General features: G+C 39.7%; 1 protein-coding gene across 1 annotated transcript in view; it reads right to left on the bottom strand.

Annotated features, from left to right (window-relative positions):
* LOC6495433 (metabotropic glutamate receptor 2) overlaps positions 1 to 18,111 on the bottom strand; it is a 41,617-nt gene extending 23,506 nt beyond the window's left edge. The window contains exon 1 of the mRNA XM_032450740.2: positions 16,482 to 18,111. Coding sequence (XP_032306631.1) covers positions 16,482 to 17,694 — 1,213 coding nt within the window. The 5' untranslated portion in view covers positions 17,695 to 18,111. The remainder of the gene's footprint in view (positions 1 to 16,481) is intronic.
* Positions 18,112 to 18,955: the final 844 nt, after the last annotated feature.

Below are 18,955 nucleotides of genomic sequence, written 5' to 3'. Positions count from 1 at the left end.
TCCAGTGGCAATGAAGTAAAATTATAAAATTTCCATTTTATTGACATTCGAAATTGACTGATATCAGGTTGGCTGGGGCAAGTACTAGAGGCAGGCAAGCAACAAAGTACTGGGGCGGCACGAGGCACGCACGACTGCTGCGGTTGAGTTTAAGTGTCTAAGGCGAGCATAAGAAGCCAAAAGCAAATTTGTGGCTGGCAAAGTAAAAGCCGACTTGAACATGCGCCAAGGAAGTAAAACAAGCAGCAAGGGGCAACATGGGGCCATGAGTCAATCAGGTTCGTACTAACGAAAAAAAAATGCAAAAAAAATGGTTCAATAAAGTCAACACCCATGGGAAGTTGGAGGCGTGGCATTGCCCATGGCCATCCCGCCAGTGAGCCGTGCAGCCAGTCAGCCGTCGCCATCGCCGTCGAAGTTCAAACAAAGAGCGTTGAAAATATTCCCCGGCATCCAAATTACATTAACGCCGCGCCCAAAGGAGAAGACATCCAACAAAACCCAAATGAGTGACTGTCGAAGAGTCCCAAGTGTCGATGGCTGATAACAGCCGGAAGCCAAGTGCGACAGTGGCGAAAGCTCAAAAGACAAAGACTTTGGGGAAAACAATTTTCGCCAAAAAATAAAACACAAAAGGACGAATAACCAAATTGGCTGAAAAGCAATTTTTTTCCTTTGTTTTTAGAGTGTAGGTGTATGCCTTAAAGGTAGGCGTGGCCGAATTGATGGTTGACACATAAATTTAGACATTTTTGGGGGGGCCGGGCCCGTAAAAGGAAACTTTCGCCAATCAATAATTCAAATTGGTCGCTTGGGCGCAAAAACCAAACAAAAACATGGCCAAAATATATACAAGTAAACCAGAAATTCAAAACAATTGCGTTAATTTGCATTGGAAAGACAAGTAAAAGGGAAGAACTTATAAGTACCACCAAATATTTATACTTTTCATTCGTGAAATATGCGAGTATAAAGCACAATTGAAATTAACATAAAAACGCAGACAAACAATGGAACTCGGGGAGGCAAGAAGTAGTTGCCATAGAAATGAATAAAAACATGAAGGACCTCAGGGAAATATGTGGTTTGGTTTGTTTACTTTGATAAAAATACCAGACAATGCTAATTGTAAATTCCTAAGCTGCTGAAAACAAGACTATTTTAAACGGACAAAAGGTATACCACTTTTTCTTCAATTGAAGAACATTTTTTGGCTCCTAGTTCTAGTTTCCATAGAATCCTATTCTCATATGTTTTTTCTGGCTAAAACAAATCAAGAAGTTTGTTTGTTGCTTTTCCATGCAGTCCGAGATTTTTGACCCATGTCCTGGCAGATTATGATTTATAGCCTTGCCACATGGATGCGTTACTATGCCACTTTTATGAGTTGAAATAGAACAAAACAATTTATGTTGCACTCGTGTAGTAGCTCAAAAAAAATGTCCAATTGATTTTGTAGCCGGGTCTCTGTAAGCCTGCTTTGCTATGTATTTCATTTAAATATTTAAGAAACTATGTTTGGTGTATATGGTATTAAATTATTTAGAATCTACCTGTATTCCAATTTACTAAAATCAGAAGGTCCCAGGGCTAGACAGCACGTGCCTGTTGTCCGGGACTTGAAAAATAAACAAGTGAACTACAGAGGACAATCAATCGAGGGTATGTTGTCGATGTAGGATGTATAAGAGGAACAAAACAACATCATAATACGAAAATCAACATCAAAGACTGTGTGAATGGTGAGCGAGGCAAAGGCAAGCTTAACTTGTCGCCCATAAAACAAATTGGCATTTTTATTATTATGACAAACAGTCAGGATGTCACACACTCAACCCATCCGCCTGTGAGCCAAAGTCGGGCGGGCAGAAATGTCGGGGGACAATGAGCTATGCTTATCTTTTGAAAGCAGCTAAACGTTTTTGATTATATAGGAGTTGGCCAGAATGAGCGGGCTGACGGCATGAAGCGGCTCTAATAAAAATGGCAACAGTGTTTCCGAGCAAAAGCAACATTTTTGCCACCATAGCCTCCAGTCTTTCCCTCTCTAGTCGCTCTAGCCTTCTGGGTTTTTTGGCTGTTTTTAATGAGTTAACATCACAGGCATGGCCTGACGTATGTGAGGATTTGCGGTTTTTCCCCGAGTAACGCTCTCAGCCAAAAACTCACAGCACACAGCATGTTGCAGCGAAATGCCATTTTGATGGTGTCGGAAAACGCCATTTTGATTTTCCGACTTTTATGACTAGAACTGGAACTGGCGTTGTTGTTGACCGGAGAGCTTCGCCGACATCGCCAACCCCGCCAGATTGCGGAGAGCGTTGAAGTTAGTACATCGTAAAAGGGTTTTTGTGGCTCAGCATCCAGAATTCAGAAACCAGCCTTCCGGCATTCGGGGGCAGAAGTTTGTTTCAACTTTCCATTACAGATTTTCATGTGCCATTAGTTGCCGGACCAGCTACTGGTCCTTAAAATCTTCTTAACTCTGTCAAGAGCATGGAAAACAATTACCCATTTTATACAAGTATCAGTTTTAACTTAAAAAAGCTATATTCTGGCCAAGTTAAGAAGGGTTGAAGTTTTTTGGATTTATTTTTAAAATGTCAAAATATTATACCAAGCCAACACTTGTATCTGGAAATGAAAACAGAAACTCACTTAAAACTTTTGTATTTTTGAAAATCAACACCTAATCTTTTAACATGTTATCCTAACATGACAAGAAAATTGGTTTTAAAATAAAAACATTCAGAGATATATTCTAAACTATCCGAAGCAGCTTCTATGTACATTAAAATAATGCCATTTTGAAGGGAGATGAAAATGTTTTTTCCTGAAAACTAATTTGTATTTTCCATTTTCTTTATTCTGAAAAATACCTCTTTGTATGTATTAGCCTCTCGAAGGGCTTTTGTACCAGCAGGGTCCCAATAACTATGCAAAATTATTTGCTAAGCCGAGACTGACAAGCCATTTGAAACTTCAAAGGGCGGAAGGAGCTGGTGTTTTTTTCAGGACACAGAGTCGTTCTTTGGCTCGAAACACAGCAATTGAGTTTCTAATTGTCCGCGTTGATGGCGCATAATTTGCCAGCTCATAAATAAAAATGTCCAGGGCTGGAGCAAAGCTTCCAGCATCTGGATCTGGACAAATTTTGTTGGACCTCGAAATGACATCCAAGGGCCGCGTTAAATGTAAAATTTATTGGCCATTCTGTTGGCCTTTTTGTAAGCCTTTTTAAAGGCTTTAAGGTATTTTTTCGGGGGCCTTTCGGTCTTAAGGCCTTAAGGCCTTAATCGGCTTGCCATGCTAAACACGCTCTTTGTCTATGGAAAATTCAATGTATTGGAATTAATAAAAAAGGTCCTGGGCGCTGGATACGCCCGCCAAATCTGGGCTCGACCTTGAGCCTGCTTACTCCTTACGCTTGGCGGCCAATTTTCAAAATTATTCCCCCGTCACACTGGCCTTCCTTTTTTTCGTCTTTTAATAGCTCGTTGGAGGGGGATATAAAAGAATCTCACGATGCGAACCCGTAGCGCTACACAAAATATTTTTATTTCTATTTTTACGATGGGCCAGATAGCAGAACCTCCCGACCCTAGAAATAAATAAGGAAGCGAAATAAAAGGCCAAAAAGATGTAAAATCCTTATTTCATGATTTTTGGCGCTTTTATGCACAGCTGCTGCAAAAAGTAGTTGTCTATAGGCGTTAATAGCCGCACCGCAAAACTCTGTAACACAAAGGATTCTGGGGTGGTTTCCATTTCCAGCCCCGAGCTTTGTATAATTGGCAAGCTGCCGTTGCAGGATCCTTTCACCTCTCGGATGTTACTGACATTCGGTTGCAAACTCCGTGCTTGCCTCAAAGGACACCCGGAAAAGGGTCGCCATTTTCGATATTATTGTCAGAATTGTGTTAAAATTCTTTAAGCACATTAAATTGTAACCCGAAAAGGTCACACGAAAAGGTTCTCTGAAATAACAAAATGAAATATACTTTCATATTTTTCATTCTCCCTTTATTTGAGTTAAAAATTCGTTTATTTATTTAACATATTTTCCCTTTAATGCCATTGATTTTTTAAAGATATTTTCCATGTTTAGATTACATAATACTCTCAGTTTATTCAGTTATCTAAGAACATATTTGGCATCGACAGAAAACAAAACAAACACACAATAGGAAAATGGAAAACGACAGCAGTTTTCAAGCCATTTGACAGTCCATTTTAATATGAAACCAATAAAGGCGAGAGCCAGCATTTGCGAGCGGGCTTTTAGAAAGAAAATCAGAAAAACAAGCACAACAGCTGCGTAAATTTTGATTACACCAAGTGGATGCCGGAAAAAAGGGTCAAATGTGTCGCACGTTTCCTGGCACTCCTGCCATTCCTGCCTCGTTGCCCCACTGCCTCTGTTCATGTCCCAAATTGTACTTTACGGCTTAAATACGCCACCCGGCTGGCAATGGTGGCCAAAATTAGGAAAAGCGATGGGAGTGGGCGGATGACAAGGTCACAGCAGGGTCCATTGAAGCATGAATTTACTTTTAATTAAAGTCGAAAGCGAACAAAAATTGTTAAATTTCCTTTACCGCTTCGATGGTTTCTGATCGTCCTAATTACAGTTCAAGAGAGCTTTGCTTTCTTTTTAATTTCATTGTCATTTGATTGTTTAAAATTTAAAAAAAAACATAAAGGATATTTTGGCTTTTAGTAGACTCCTGTTTTAATTACCATTTTGGGCAAGATTTTTAACTATGTTCGGTTGGCGGTTTCCAAATCAGTTCTGAATCTTGACTTGGTTTACCCCAATGACAAGTCTTTTTTTATAGCATTTTATGCATACTTTGTGGCCATAAAAACGAGTTAAAAATAACAAGGCGAGTTGGCTAACGCCTTTCAGTTGGAAAGCCAATTAATTTAGCACTCTGCCGCACTTGACACGCTCCTCCAGCTCGACACCCCGTTCCATACATATTCAATTAGGCGCCGGCGCAGGCGTCACTAAATATGCATAATCATCAGGCACACACACACCTACTCACCCACTAAAAATGTGAGCATAAATGCCGTTTTACCATTCATCCACACACTCGCATACACCCCACCACAGACACACACACAGTCCTTTGGCTGGAGAAAGTGAAAAACGTGGAGAAAGTGAACGCTGCGTGGAAAAGTTGCCGACATTCTGGCTAAATTTTGTGGCTAATGCCGTCGGGCGAAAGTGCAAGCCAAGCAGACGCCATAAACGTGGCCCTCGAGTGTCAATTAAAGTGGCCGAGAGCTTCCAGCCACTTGTATTAGAGATGATCCACTGCTGGATGAGGCTTAAACTTGAAAAATAAGGTAAATAGAAATGTACTAACAAGTCTACGGATGACAGCATGCCATATTTTGATTTTCTGGCAAATTTGTAAATTGAGTCTATATCAAAAGTCAATCATAGCTCAAGAAGGCTCAAGCCAAATCTATTAATCAATTCGAAATAATCTCTATGCAATCACACTGAAAATTATTTATTTTTTTAAGCAAAAACTTATTGCAAAAACTGCGATTCAGGAAATTAAAAATATACATTCACTTTTGGAAGTTATTATAATATAATAATATTTTTCCAAAATGAGTGCATGGAAAGTCATAACATTTTTTCCAAGTTATGCCTTTAATGAAACCAAAACTATTGCAATGCTTGTACATTGAACAATTCACAAGATCCTTTCAAAGGATTCCATATAGGATTCTTGGGGTATGCAACTCATGCCCTAGAGTTGACAATAGAAATAGCAAAGTGAAGAAGTTTTGAATTATTTTGACGAAACTTGCACCACTTACATGCCAATTATATGTCGAAAGTTTTTTGCGAAAAAGAAAAGTTTCACTTGTCACGCTGCCATCTCTAGTTGCTGGGCAATCAACATGGATGTGGCTCCTGTTCCTGGGCATGTGTCATTGTTGGTTCGTCGTTGCTGTCTAGTTCAGGATGTTCATGCTTTACGCATAACAGAGCTTAATTATTTTCTCCCAGGCCTGGCTTGCTGCCTGCTCCTCCACGCTCCATCCCCCTTGTGTCCTATCCTGTCCTGTCATCTGGCTCCACCGCACCGCTCCGGTAGAGTGTCTGTGAACACGTGTAGACCGCACAACATTTGAGATAAATTACCACCACTACACGGTAGATCCACTAAGCCGGTTGCCTCGCCGCCGTCTAATGACTGGCATTTGATAATACACATGTTTCCGGTCCCGAGCCCAGGCCCGGGCTGGCAGGTGTAACGATGGGCAATGTAATTGCCAAAAAATAAAGCCCACACACCCTCTGGCACACAAAACTGTAATTAAGTTATTATCTGTGTGGGGCGGAGGGTAGACTCTGGGCGGTAGTTTGCTTTCTAGATGGCTAAATGGTGGGCTGGCAGCTGGGTGACTGGCTGGCAGGTGGCTGATTGCGTGTCAGCATCACATTCGACACACAGAAGATAGTCGAGGGCTGTCAATTGGGGCAGATTGCAAGTTGTTGAGATTCGGAGCAACGCCAGTTCTTGCACTCAATGATCACGGTCCGACTGGGTACTCGGATAGGTACATGAAACATTAAAGACTTGACAGAGGCTTAATGCCTTTAAAAGCAATTCCTTGCTCCAACTTTTAATTTGATTACGGCCACAGACACGCACACACGCACTCGCAGGGCCCAGCCCCTAAAAACTTGTCGTCGGCAGACGTGCGTGGCTTAGCCAAGAAGTATGCAACATGACATGCCTCAACTTTGTCAGCTGCCCGCCCATAAGCCATTATCCTGGCCCACACACTGGGCCAGTAGGTAAAGCCAGCAGAGATGGCAGGAATTTATATAAAAGTCATAAAAATAGCCAACATATCTTTAAAGGCAGCTGTGTGAGATTCTTCTTTCTTAAAGTCTTGTCTTTACTTTTTCAAAAATAGATTTGAAGCATACTCTTTTGAACACAAATACTGGCAGCTAAGGCTTACCATTTTAAACCTAAAAATAAACTTTGAGAAAACGGCTAAACCAACAACACTTTTGCCCAAAATAAGCACTAACTGAGAGTGGAACGAACTGGCCGAAAAGCCAGAAATTTATGGGCTGCGTAAATATAAATTTCAATTTTTCCTCCGGGCCCACACCACCCACTATCCTGTGTATCCTCTATTCTCTATCCTCTATGCGTGCTTTGACCTGGGCCACCTTTTTGGGATTCCGTACCTTTTCGTGTTCTATATTTTCTAGACAGGACTGTGTTGGTTTGGCATCGCCAGGCTTATGCTTGTAGTTTTTGGCGTAAATATCGCCCGTACATGTGTTCAGAGACAAAGATATGTGCTCGGGACTCTTGAACCTGGTCCAGACACCCAGCCACTTAGGCAGCCACTCAGCAGTATTCGTGCTTTCATTTTCATATGCGAAATTTTTGTTAAGCTGGGAGATGGAGCTCGGGGTGGTTTTTCCCAAATAAAGCATCAGAAAATATTATAGATAGGCCATGGGACTATTTCAGTTCATAAGCTGGGTAAAAAGTTTCCATCTTTCTTAATTGCCTGTCGAATAGAAATATCAATGATTCTGTAAAAGATGATGCTTGAATATGGCCTGAATACGCCACGCCTGTTTAGTCTCCTTGGGAAATCATTTCCCGTTACTTTTATGCTTCGAGAAACAGGGGTTTCCTCTTAGAGACAAGTTGCCCTTTGAGACAAACCCCCGACTGCAACTGCAGGAGTTGCCAATCAATTTCAATCAGGGCCAGGAACTTACAGGAGACAACACAGGGAGCTCATGCTCGTGCTGGCGAACTGCTGACACATAAAGGAGGAAAAACAAGGACGAACAACAACAGCCAGCTTTGTTAGCTGACAGGCAACGAAGCAAAATGTTAATGGCAGGCAAATGTGTGGAAATGTCGCATAAATCAAAAGAGCAGCAGCTACTGGTGCGGGGATTTTCCGTCAGCCTCACAGCCCATTGAGCACATGATATTGTGAATTACAGCTGCCCACCGACTCCCGCTAGCCATACACAAGTATATATATGTATAAATATATATATAGTATGTACATGTTTGTATGTAAGGGCAGATTGGCGCGTGACTTGCATAACATCTTGGCAAGTAACGCAAATTGAAAAAAAAACCATTGCCTACTTACTGCGTGTGTGCTATTGCCTGACCACGGAGACGTGTTTATGGCTGGCAAATAATTTAACATTTTCGCAAGAGCCTCGCCCTTTCCAGGGATTTTTTCTTTTTAATGCAAATTATATAGTGTGCATGCAATTTTTAAAATTCTATGCGTGTTCCTAAGCTAAAAACTAATTAATTTAAAGCGTGCGCAAGGCAAACTAGAAATTATTCACTTTCCACGATTTTGGCTTTCGATAAAATCCATTTAATGAATAATTTAATGGTACCTTTAATAGAAGCTGCTTAAATTGCAATGATTTGTTTTCTAAATAAACATGAATATTTATAACTTTATTCTTTAAATCAAACTACATTTTTCCAAAGCCAATATGGAGTGGGTCAAATTTTTGTACCATATATGCATATTTTTTCGAATAATATCATCTTTTTTTTTACATATGCATAAAAAATAAAATGCCAACAGTGCGTATGAACGATGAACTTTAAAAAATCAATATCTGTAGCAAAAGGTGACTGTCAATCGGACCATAAAAATTAATATACAGCCATCGAGTGCAGACAGTGATGAAAGTGGATGGAATCGTTGTTGATTTAGCGACAAAATAATAATCCATCCGCCCTGTATGCCGACTGCCAAAAAGTATGCTAACAATTGTTGGGGAAACAAAAAAAAATACATAAACCTAAGAGACAAAGTCCCGAAAAAATGGCGTGTACTGTCGTTTTCTGCCTTTTTCTTGCTGCTTTCTACTTTCTCTTTTCTTCTGGTGGCAAAAGCGCAAAGTCATGGCAAACAAAAATAAACGCCGAGCTTGTGTGTGTTGGTGGGTGGGTGAGTGTGCGTGTGTGTGTGTGTGCGTGCAAGCCAGTATTTGCACTTCTCCGAATGAATGTGTGTTCGTGTGTGTCGCTTGTTTGCGCTTCCCTCGCCCATTGCTACAAAAAGATCATTATTGCTGCTTGTCGTTTGTTGATGATGATGTTGTTGGTCTTACCACTGGTATAGTCTATTGTTTAGCAGTTTCAAGCATGCTTAGCACTGCCAGGACTGTCTATATATTTTTTCCTCTATCCTACCCTAAACGATAATCCAGTGAAACCACCGAAAAAAGCGCATGTGGAGGCCACAGAACTAAGCACTAAATATTTTATGACATACACTGTTGTGCAGAGACCATACCATGAAAATATATATCATAGTCAAATAAGTATACACCGCAGAAAGTTCATGCAGCTGAAATAAATCATACATTTTTAAGCGCATTTTACTTGCAAAAAAGTAATTAACTTCCAACATTTTGATCTTTTCCCACGGACAGGCACTTAATTCTTATCCAAATACGATTAAAATTAAAGCGCTGACCACTTGTTCCCGTTGTCATAAAAAACTTTCGCACATTTGGCAAAAGTTTCGTCGTGTCGTAAAAAACTCATAAAAAAGGAAAACTCAAGGGCGAATGCCAGAATATAATTGCATAATTAGCGGAACGTATCTGCCGACGCACTTGGGGAAAAGCAAATGGCTCTTTCAACCTTCCTAAATAACTTAAATACCGCATCTATCATTTCAGATCCATGGCGATTTTTCGACTCATTTGGAACCAACGCAACTATCTCTGAGCTGCAGAGTGCACATTTTGCGTCGCCTCCTGTCAAATGGGGTTTAATCATAAAAGTTTGTAGCCACAAAACTTTAGCGGGTTTGGGTGAAAATTGCAATCGTCAAAAGGAAAGTTTCTCTGACAGGTTCTTCTGTCAGGAATAGTTTTGCCTCAACGACTAATGTCAGAGTAAATTTATAAAATTGGTTCAGTATAGCTTACCATCTACAAATTGGCCTCTTTTTGCCATAAAAATCTTATTTAGTAAGCCAGGTAAATTAATTTTTTTCATATACTTTACTCATTACTTTGCCAACCGGGAATAAGATGGGTAACAAGACTTTATGTATGTTAGACAACTAGTAACTTTCCAAGTGTGTTTGCACCATAAAAATCACCAGGGCGTACTTTACTTTAAAGCGTTGCTCTACTCTAGCACTTTTATGCAAACTTTTTAGCGAGTTACTCCAGGCAACGTAGAAAAATCCCTTTCGTGAGCATTTTTGTCTCACACTTGCCACGCCCTCAGACAACAAAAAAAAAACAAACTTTTTCCCGTTGCTTAACTTCACGGTTGAGTTAAACTTTAATGCAGTTGCGTCATTTCCGTTTCCGCTGTGTGGAATGAAACTTAAGTCCACTCGGGGCTTTACTCCGACTTTTTCCCACTGTGCGGGACAGTCGCTATATTTCTGTTTGATTTTCTAATTATTTTACTCATGAGAATTAATGGCACGCTAGGTGGGGGCAACAGGTAAAGGTGGACCCAGAGGTGAAAAGCAAATAACTTTCACTCGTTTCCACTTTTACGGCAACGCCAGCCAGGCCATAAATAAATTAACAGAAACGCAAGCGAATGAGTAAATGTGGCTGCTCATTAGGAGACATTAATTTATTTTAATTATTGCGTTTGCGCCTCGATGATTGCTCACATAATCATGTTTACGTCTCCTGCAGGACTGCCAGCTGGCTTCCAATCTGATTTCGCAAATTGAATTTACCCGAAAAGTTTTCCAATTAGCTGCCATTTAACCTAGATGTCATTTATAATTAGATGCATTATATGCAACCATGATTTAAGAGTCGTGTGACAATTTACATTAGCTTTAAATAGTCCGAACTTTGCAATTAATTATTTAAAACATTATAATGCAATTAGCTGGAGCTCAAAACATTTTGCACAGAAATTAGTGAAATTTGCAAGTACACAACTAAAAAACATCTCCAAGAATCTGCATACATAAAACATCCAGCAGATCTTCTTGTCGCATCCTGTACTTTAATAAAAGCGCAAAACCCAAAACCAATGGAGGCAATTTGCGGGCTGCAATTTCCGACAAAGCAACTTATTAATTGCCTTATTTTGTAATTAAACAAAGGTCTGACCGAAACCAGAGAACAATACACAAAAATTTGTCAACAGCTGCCCTGAGGAGGACCAGACACTCGCTCTAACCGCATCCCAGAGCATTCATCACAACTACGTGACCAGAGCTCCGGACTTTGTCCTCCGCTAGCAAGGGAGACCCAAAACTATCATTAAAAGCCGAAAGGCCCAGGGGAGTCAAAACTGAATGAGACTTTGGCAATTATCACTGCCTAGTGCCCATTTTTCTAATACCTTCCAGGGACGGGTGCCAGGAAGGGCAGAAATAAATGAACATTAAATTACAAAACGTCAGCAAGCCTGGCAAGGAAATTGAATATCCTGTGACCAAACTTGGGTCTCTGGGTCTTTAGGGTCTGCATGGTCTACAGGCTATAGAGGAAATAACAATCAACATTCACCTGCCAGTTCAGATTGTGTGTTAAATTTTTGGCTGGGATTTCATGTTGATCCTGTCACCACCGAGATTTCCACCCTTTATCTCCCCAAGAGCTCTTGCCAGTCTCTCTGATTTTTGCATAATTTTCAAATTACACCTAAATGCTTCTAATTGTTATGGGCTGCCAGTTTATCAGGAAATGTGAAGCACACATGGCGTATGTGTAATAATTCGTTCATTCGTGTATCATTCCCTCTCACGACCAATGAAATTCGCTTGAATAATGCTGAATTTCAAATAACGAGCGGTTTCGATTGGCCCGAAGACTGATAAACTTTTTTCCCAAAGCGAAAATATTTCTGGTCGGCTCACTTTAATTAAAATACTTCAACATCAGATCCGTCCGTCAAACTTTTCCTATTTCAGACCTAAAAATGAATTTTCACCAACTTCTAATTAAAGGTAGAAATTGTATCTAAGTACAAGCACTGGACAACTTTTTCGTCCAAAATTTACTTTTTCCCGAAAATTATTTAGAAGTTGTATTAATTAATATTTGTTTGGGCCTTGTTGTATACATATACATTTTTTTGGTCTTCGGGCAACTGAAAAGCCGACTCAACCGACTACACACAGAAAAAAAGTTTAGGAGAGGTGGGAGAGGTTAACCAGGGTTTGACCCGCACAGACTTTGTGTGTTTATATTTTCATAATGAAATTAGTTTCGGCTCTTGCTAAGATTTATCTTTTGCCTGGCGAGACATCTACAGATTTATTAAGCGGCGGCACCAGCAACTTAATTAATTAAGGCTCAAAACAAGTGGCTTATTTTTGTAAAAAAAATTCAAGGACTGATATTATCCCATTTTCTGTTATTTAATATTTATATTTTTTTAAGAAGAGCTTGACTTTTAATTTGCTAAAACATTTTTATAGTAATTTTTTTATTTAAACTGTTTATTGACACTGAAATGTTTGCTTTGCAGCTTCCGTTTTTAGTTGATTTTGAATTGTTTTGTTTTAATTAAAATGCCTCACTGATATATTTTAGTTATTTTCTATTTTTTCTGTTGCTGGACTTCTTTCTTGGTTATTTCTTACCAAATATTTTTATTTTTAATTTTTGAATAATTTTTATTTTATGTATAAAGTTATCCCATTATTTTAAAAATAAACCTTTTTACTGTTGATTGTTTTTCTAGTTTACAAATTAAGTTTTAAATCCTTTCACATCACTTTTAATTTTCACTAAGGTTAACATTTTAATTAAAAAATTGTTGTAGTTTGCCAGTCGGAATCAAATACGATTATCCTCCGCGGACGTCTGCATTGTTGAAGGACCGGCGTGTAACTGAAAGGACGCTGATAGCAGCCAGAGTGACAGGAGTCGTGTACTAAATTTTAGGATATATGAGGGGTGTTCTAAAATTTGTATAACAGTACGTTCGGGATTGCTTGACAACTTCGGCACCCTTCGGACTCCATTTCTTTGGAGGCCACTGGGTTAGTTGGAGGCCGGCGAGAATTTATGAATGGAACAAACACTTGTTAGCATGCGACTGGGGAAGGCAGTGTCCTCCAGGCACAGTCCTACTCCTAAACTGTCCTACTGTCATACGCAGGGGGAGACAATAAAGCCGACTTGGCATGTGGTTGCCCCTTGTCAACGACAATACATTCCGTCTGTTCTTCGCTTATGGACGACAACTATTGCCTTTCCATCGGAATCGTTTTTTTGCTGGTTGTTTGCTTTCCGGGCCATTGTGCGATTTGTGTGGGTTCCGTGGAATTTCAGCTAATTGATTGCATAAAACATAAAAATAAAATGCAGCAAAAATCGATCGTTATTTTAAGTAAAGTTATATGATGGGACAACTCTGGATTCAATATGTTTAAATTTACAAACTTTTTTAAGAGTCACTTTTTTGAAAGGAGTGTTTCTAAAATATCTCAAAGTGCCCTTTTTGGAAAAAAAGAAAATTCTTGTAATGGATATTTTCAATGACAATTTTTTTCTCACAAAAGGCGAATAAATAGGAGGCTTACGGAATCCGTAATACGGATACAGTTCGTTTCTCTGAGGCTCTGAGACTGCCATACCTCAATATCTGAAAAAGTAAACATTCTGCAACAAAAGCTACGATGCAGAAAAATAAATACCATTTTTGGAAAAAAAATAAACTATAAACTAGAAACAGTTTAAGTCCCAACAACAGACATTGCAAACGCCAGCAGTCCTCTTCGTCGGATTGATTTGCATCAAAAAATGGTTGGTTGTTACAACGAAACACTAAAACAACAAGCACAGTGCCTTTTCAGAGTAAAGAACTAGTCATGAGAGTAATTGCTCAAAAAAACATCTGGTTTCTGAACTAAGTGCGTATCCCAGATATCAAATGTTTAAATTGGAAATGAAGAATCAAAAACCAAATATTACGCTCTTCATTCAAAAGAAACCTTATAGTTGTACATTTTCTTGATGTTTGTTTTGTTAAAATCTTAAATCGTATTATTTGCTTGATTTCCACAAAATCAAAAAACAATTTGCAAAGAACAGCAGCCACGAAAATGTTTTGCTTAGACACCCACAATCGAAACAATTATCCTCATCACAATTGGAGTAAAAAGTCATCCCAAGTGGGAATGAATATAATTCCCTGCTTAGCCAGCTTAAAGGAAAGACGTAAGAAACTAGACAAAACACGCCAAGAATTCTGGTTAAAAGTCAAAACACACAAGACACCACAAACATATAGACCTCCATTCATTCATATGTGTATGTGGGTCTGAATATGCAAGAGGGTCTTGAGGAAACCAGCCAAGGAAAAGGAAAAAAAAATCTGACAAAAACGCCAGAAAACAAAAGAGGAAAAACGCCAAAATCGGCAGGAGGAAAAACTTTTAGCCCAAAAACGGGCAGCATGTCAAACGAAGGCAGAAAGCAAAAAGCTTGGGTTTCACAGGAAATGGAAGAATGGCAAGATGGCAGGATGGCTAGAAGGCAGGCAAGCCAGCAAGCAGGCATAGAAAGGATAATGCGCGGCATGCGGAACGCATAAGCGGCAAATTCCATTAAGTGGCAACAACACAGCCAGCAGATTGAGGGCTTCGCATCGAATTAAAACGATATGAGGAGAAAAGAAACTCTTCGTCCAGGGCTGACACACCGCTTCATGGGAGATAAATTTTTTTATGCGTTCTTTGGTATGATATAAAAGTAAGGGGCAAGAGCATCAAGGAGCAGGGGTTTCGTTTTGGTGAAAATAAAAATTCAATTTACAAGTAACTGGGTCACTTCGACACGGATTTGGCCCCAAACCTTCTGCCATACGATGATGATGACCACTGAACATCGTGGCTCATAAAGAATCTTTAGAGGAACATAAACCATTTATATGCCGAGTGGCCTTCAAATGGATTAATGTCCCAGAGTTAAGATGAGAGTCCAGAGATTGGTTATCGTAAACCTCGAAATAGAAGGAATGTGGATTTTATAGTCACCGAGGAGCCCTTTATGCTCTAGAGTCTGTCCCAACCCACAGCTTCACCTTCATAGTCAAGACACCAACCCAAAAAGCTTTTTGGACTGTTATACAGCAAGGATATACATACAATCCACATGGGATATGTTAGTTAACAGCTCATACAGGTTTCAGGTAGTAGTTTATCTTAATTCTAAGTTAATATATATTTTGGACTTTTTTATTTGTTGCTTAATTTCCTCATTATTCGATTAAGAAAGCCCGGAAACCTCTAAGGACCTTTAATTGCAATGAGCTTATCCTAAAAACAAACAACAGTTCGGGTGTTTTCCTGTTTACCACCTATGAAGCTGTTTAGCAAATAGACAAACTCCCTTCTGGCTCTGGCAATGTCAATATCAATATTGTGGGGCATGGGTTGGATGTGACTTTGCATTTATATGCTGAACTGCAACATTTCGAATGAATTCAAATGAGCTTGAACAAGGAACTTGCGTGTACATTGGTAAGCAATTTGCATAGAGAAAAAAAACAGGAAATAGTGTAGAATCAAACCAAAATACATTAATTCAATCGAATTTCTGTTCGAATTGTCTTTAAATAAATATGCCGAAAAATATGGTGTACTATTGACTGTATTGTGTGCGTATTGTCTTATTTCCACTTCACACTTGCCTATTTTTTCATACCTATGAATATTTTATTAAAATGTATAAAGGACTTCATGAAATTTAAGCCACAAATATATGTACGTTGATATATACGCTTTTAATTGCTGTGGAATTTTAATTGCGAGAAAAGAAAAATGTAGAAAAAGTTATGTATCGGAATAAAAAATTAAAATTATTTGAGAGCAGATAGATAAATAGTGAAAGGGAACCCCCCAGGAAACTTGAAAAAAATCTAAAAAATATTTTCTTTCTAGATTTTGATGCATATTGGTGGAGAATCTATCTACAAATGTTTTAAGGTATTCCTCTTAAGAATCCCATGCATCTTTCAAAGCTTTGAGAGAGATATCCTTAAAATTTTTTTAAGAAGTAATTTAAGTAATTTAAATAAAATCATAATTTCTCAAAAGTGTCTTCAAAAAGAGAAATGTAATTTAACCAAAAAAGTTATTAATGCGAGCGTGGGCAAGGTGGAATAAAAATAATCTTTTGGGCGCTAAAGTTAAAATTTGCTGGGGAAAGTTTGAAATCACATTCCTTCAGGTTAATTTGTCATTGAAGTCAGACCTTTGAACAAGTTAAGCTCCATTCGTCTTTAGAACTTTGACTTACAAACACACAACAAGAAAATTGTTTTTTTGTGTAAGTGGAGGAATGTGAAATCTTTTCCTTAAATATCGGTCATTAAAAACGTTATAAATTTGTAATAAATTCTTAAAAGCCTTTCAAGGGCTTTATCTTCATAAAGTTAATTGAATTTAAAGACTGGAATGGAACTGACTTCGACACTTACCTTTTATAAAGTCAACGGCCATCTCCAAGCCGTAGGTGTCCTTGTCACAATCGTCGAGGAGGTGAGCGCCCAATGTCACATTTGGCAGCAGTTGCTGCTTGTTGACCTGGTCCAAAGTATAGAGCATCGCCTCCAGTGCTTGTATGCCACCTTGCGGCATAATCGGTCCACAGGTGATGCTATCCTCCCGCGAGTGCACCATCATCAGGCCACCCAGGATCACGTCCCCCTCGAGCACTGCCGCATGCTTTACGGGCCAGCCTGATGCCGTCGTGGTAGCGGATGGAGTCAATTGGGAGGGAAGTGGATTGTCCAGAGCCTTGGCCATAATCTGAGCCGCATTGCCAGCAGACAAAAGTAATCTGGGGATGGGAATACTTTTCCCAGAACTAATCCTTGCTGTTGTTGTGCTTGTTACTCCCGACGATATCGTTGATGCGGCTATATGGTTGGCATTTGTTGGCACTGTTGTTGCTGCCACTATTGCTGTTGGCACTAGGGGTGTTGGCCACCCCTCTGTGGCATTTACATAGCTTTGTGCGGTATCCAGCGACGTGTTCATATTGAATTTCATTCCAGCTTTGTCAACAATCTTATTAGCCCCATCTGTCCGCTCAGTGCGCTTTGTTTTTGCCGGCATTATTGCTGCTGTTGCTGAGGTTGCCGCTGTTGCTGATGCTACTGTTGGTACTGCTTCTGTGGCTATATTTGCTTTGCTTGTTTCGGTGGTTGGATGGGTTACAATCACTGTTGTAACAATTTGTGGCACTGCCACCATAGTTTCTGATATATTTATTTGTACAGGTCGCAGTTGTTGCCCCAGGGATACTGCTGTTTCTGCTGACACACCTGCTGTTTCTGCATCTAAGGTTGCCGCACTTTCCATGTTCTTGGGCTCATCATCATAAGCATGAGTTCTGGTTACCACTGTGACAGGACTTTTAAGCGGTAATTGCATAGCAGGTGTCACTTGCAACCTTAGCTCTGACGGTGATGATGCGACTGCATACGTAGTGGCCTCCTTTTTTATAGTTTCAGTTGGTGTTGGCGTAGAATTTAAATTGTCGCTTAACGTCGCGGTTTCATCAGCATCAGCATCGGGGGGCCTAGCTAATTGCCTTTCTGAATGGCCGACCTTTTCCGCCAGCAGCGATTGTTGCTGCTGGGGCTGCAATACCAGTAACTGCAACAGCAAAACCACCAGCCACGACATGTTGTTCTGTGCACCTTTGTTCCACTTCCGTCGACGATCAGCAAAGGCAAGGACGTCCGCTATTTGGCCGGACACATCAGGAGCCAGAAAGAAAACGAAGGCTGACGCATTTGTTTCGCGAACACCGCTCGGGGTATATAAATTTCAATTAATTATCAACAGAGTCCGCAGAAATTTGTCTGGCCAACACGCGTTTTAATTAAGTTTGAGTCGCTGGCCTGAAATTGATGTGGCTGCTAATTCGTGCTCTCACTCGGCCAGTACATTTTTACGGACGTTTCACCAACTTTGTTGCCAACGGTTGCCGCTGCTGCAATGGTTTGTTTTTTGTTGCCGGACAACTGTAAAATAAAACGCAAGTGAAAACTCCATTCAGACAGGATATAAATAGTAAAAAATAAACAGTATAAAAAAAAGAAAAAGCCAACACCAGTCGGAAGGAGGAAAAGTGAATTATAAATGTTGGTAGTTAAGCGAGTTTAATGAGCAGTGAAAATATGCATCAAAATGAGCAGCCATTTGTTTTTTTTCACCACCACTGTTTTTTTGTTGCCAAATTTTCACCGAAATTATTTCATTTTGGTGGTGCTTGGTGGATATTTAAGTATCTCCTGGAGAGCAGGAATAAATTGAGGCTTTAAAGTGCGAGGGTGTTTCAAAGGAATTCAAACGAAGCTGAAGGACATACTCAAAAACTTGTTTAGTTAATGGAATATTCCATAAATAGATATGCAAATTAATTCCCGCATCTATTTTTTTAAAAGTAATTAGAAAAGGTCGAAAATCTTTGGCCAAACAATTAAATTATTATGGAACTAAACTGTTCGGAATTTTTCCCGCCGCTTTTCGAAGCCCGCCCCCCGATTGGTCATAGAAATTGTACTCATGTCTGTCAGAGAAAATTGATGAGATTAATTAAATTTGGGATGCAGGCCGACTAGAACATTTTCATTAGAGACGCTGCACAGTAATTTATGGCCACGTTTCAGCAATTTGTGGCAGCCTTTCTCGGCCCACGCACACATCTTGTCTATTTTCACATGGCAGTTGACACTTATTTTGGGGCTTGTATCCGGATCCTCTGTGACCTTCCAGCTCTTGTCGCCCAACAGGAAAATCCAACAGCTATTTTAGTCTCCACCAAAGTCAACAAATTTGGTGATATGCCAAAATATTCCTGGAATTTCATGGGAACTTTGTAGCAGTCACCAAACATTTTTCTGCCTACGGACATTACGTATACGCCATGGTCATCGTGTAG

Source organism: Drosophila ananassae, chromosome 3L (assembly GCF_017639315.1).
Source record: "Drosophila ananassae strain 14024-0371.13 chromosome 3L, ASM1763931v2, whole genome shotgun sequence".
Classification (NCBI taxonomy): Eukaryota; Metazoa; Arthropoda; class Insecta; order Diptera; family Drosophilidae; genus Drosophila; species Drosophila ananassae.
Note: the sequence above shows the minus strand (reverse complement) of the source record. Positions and strands in the feature narration are given on the sequence as shown.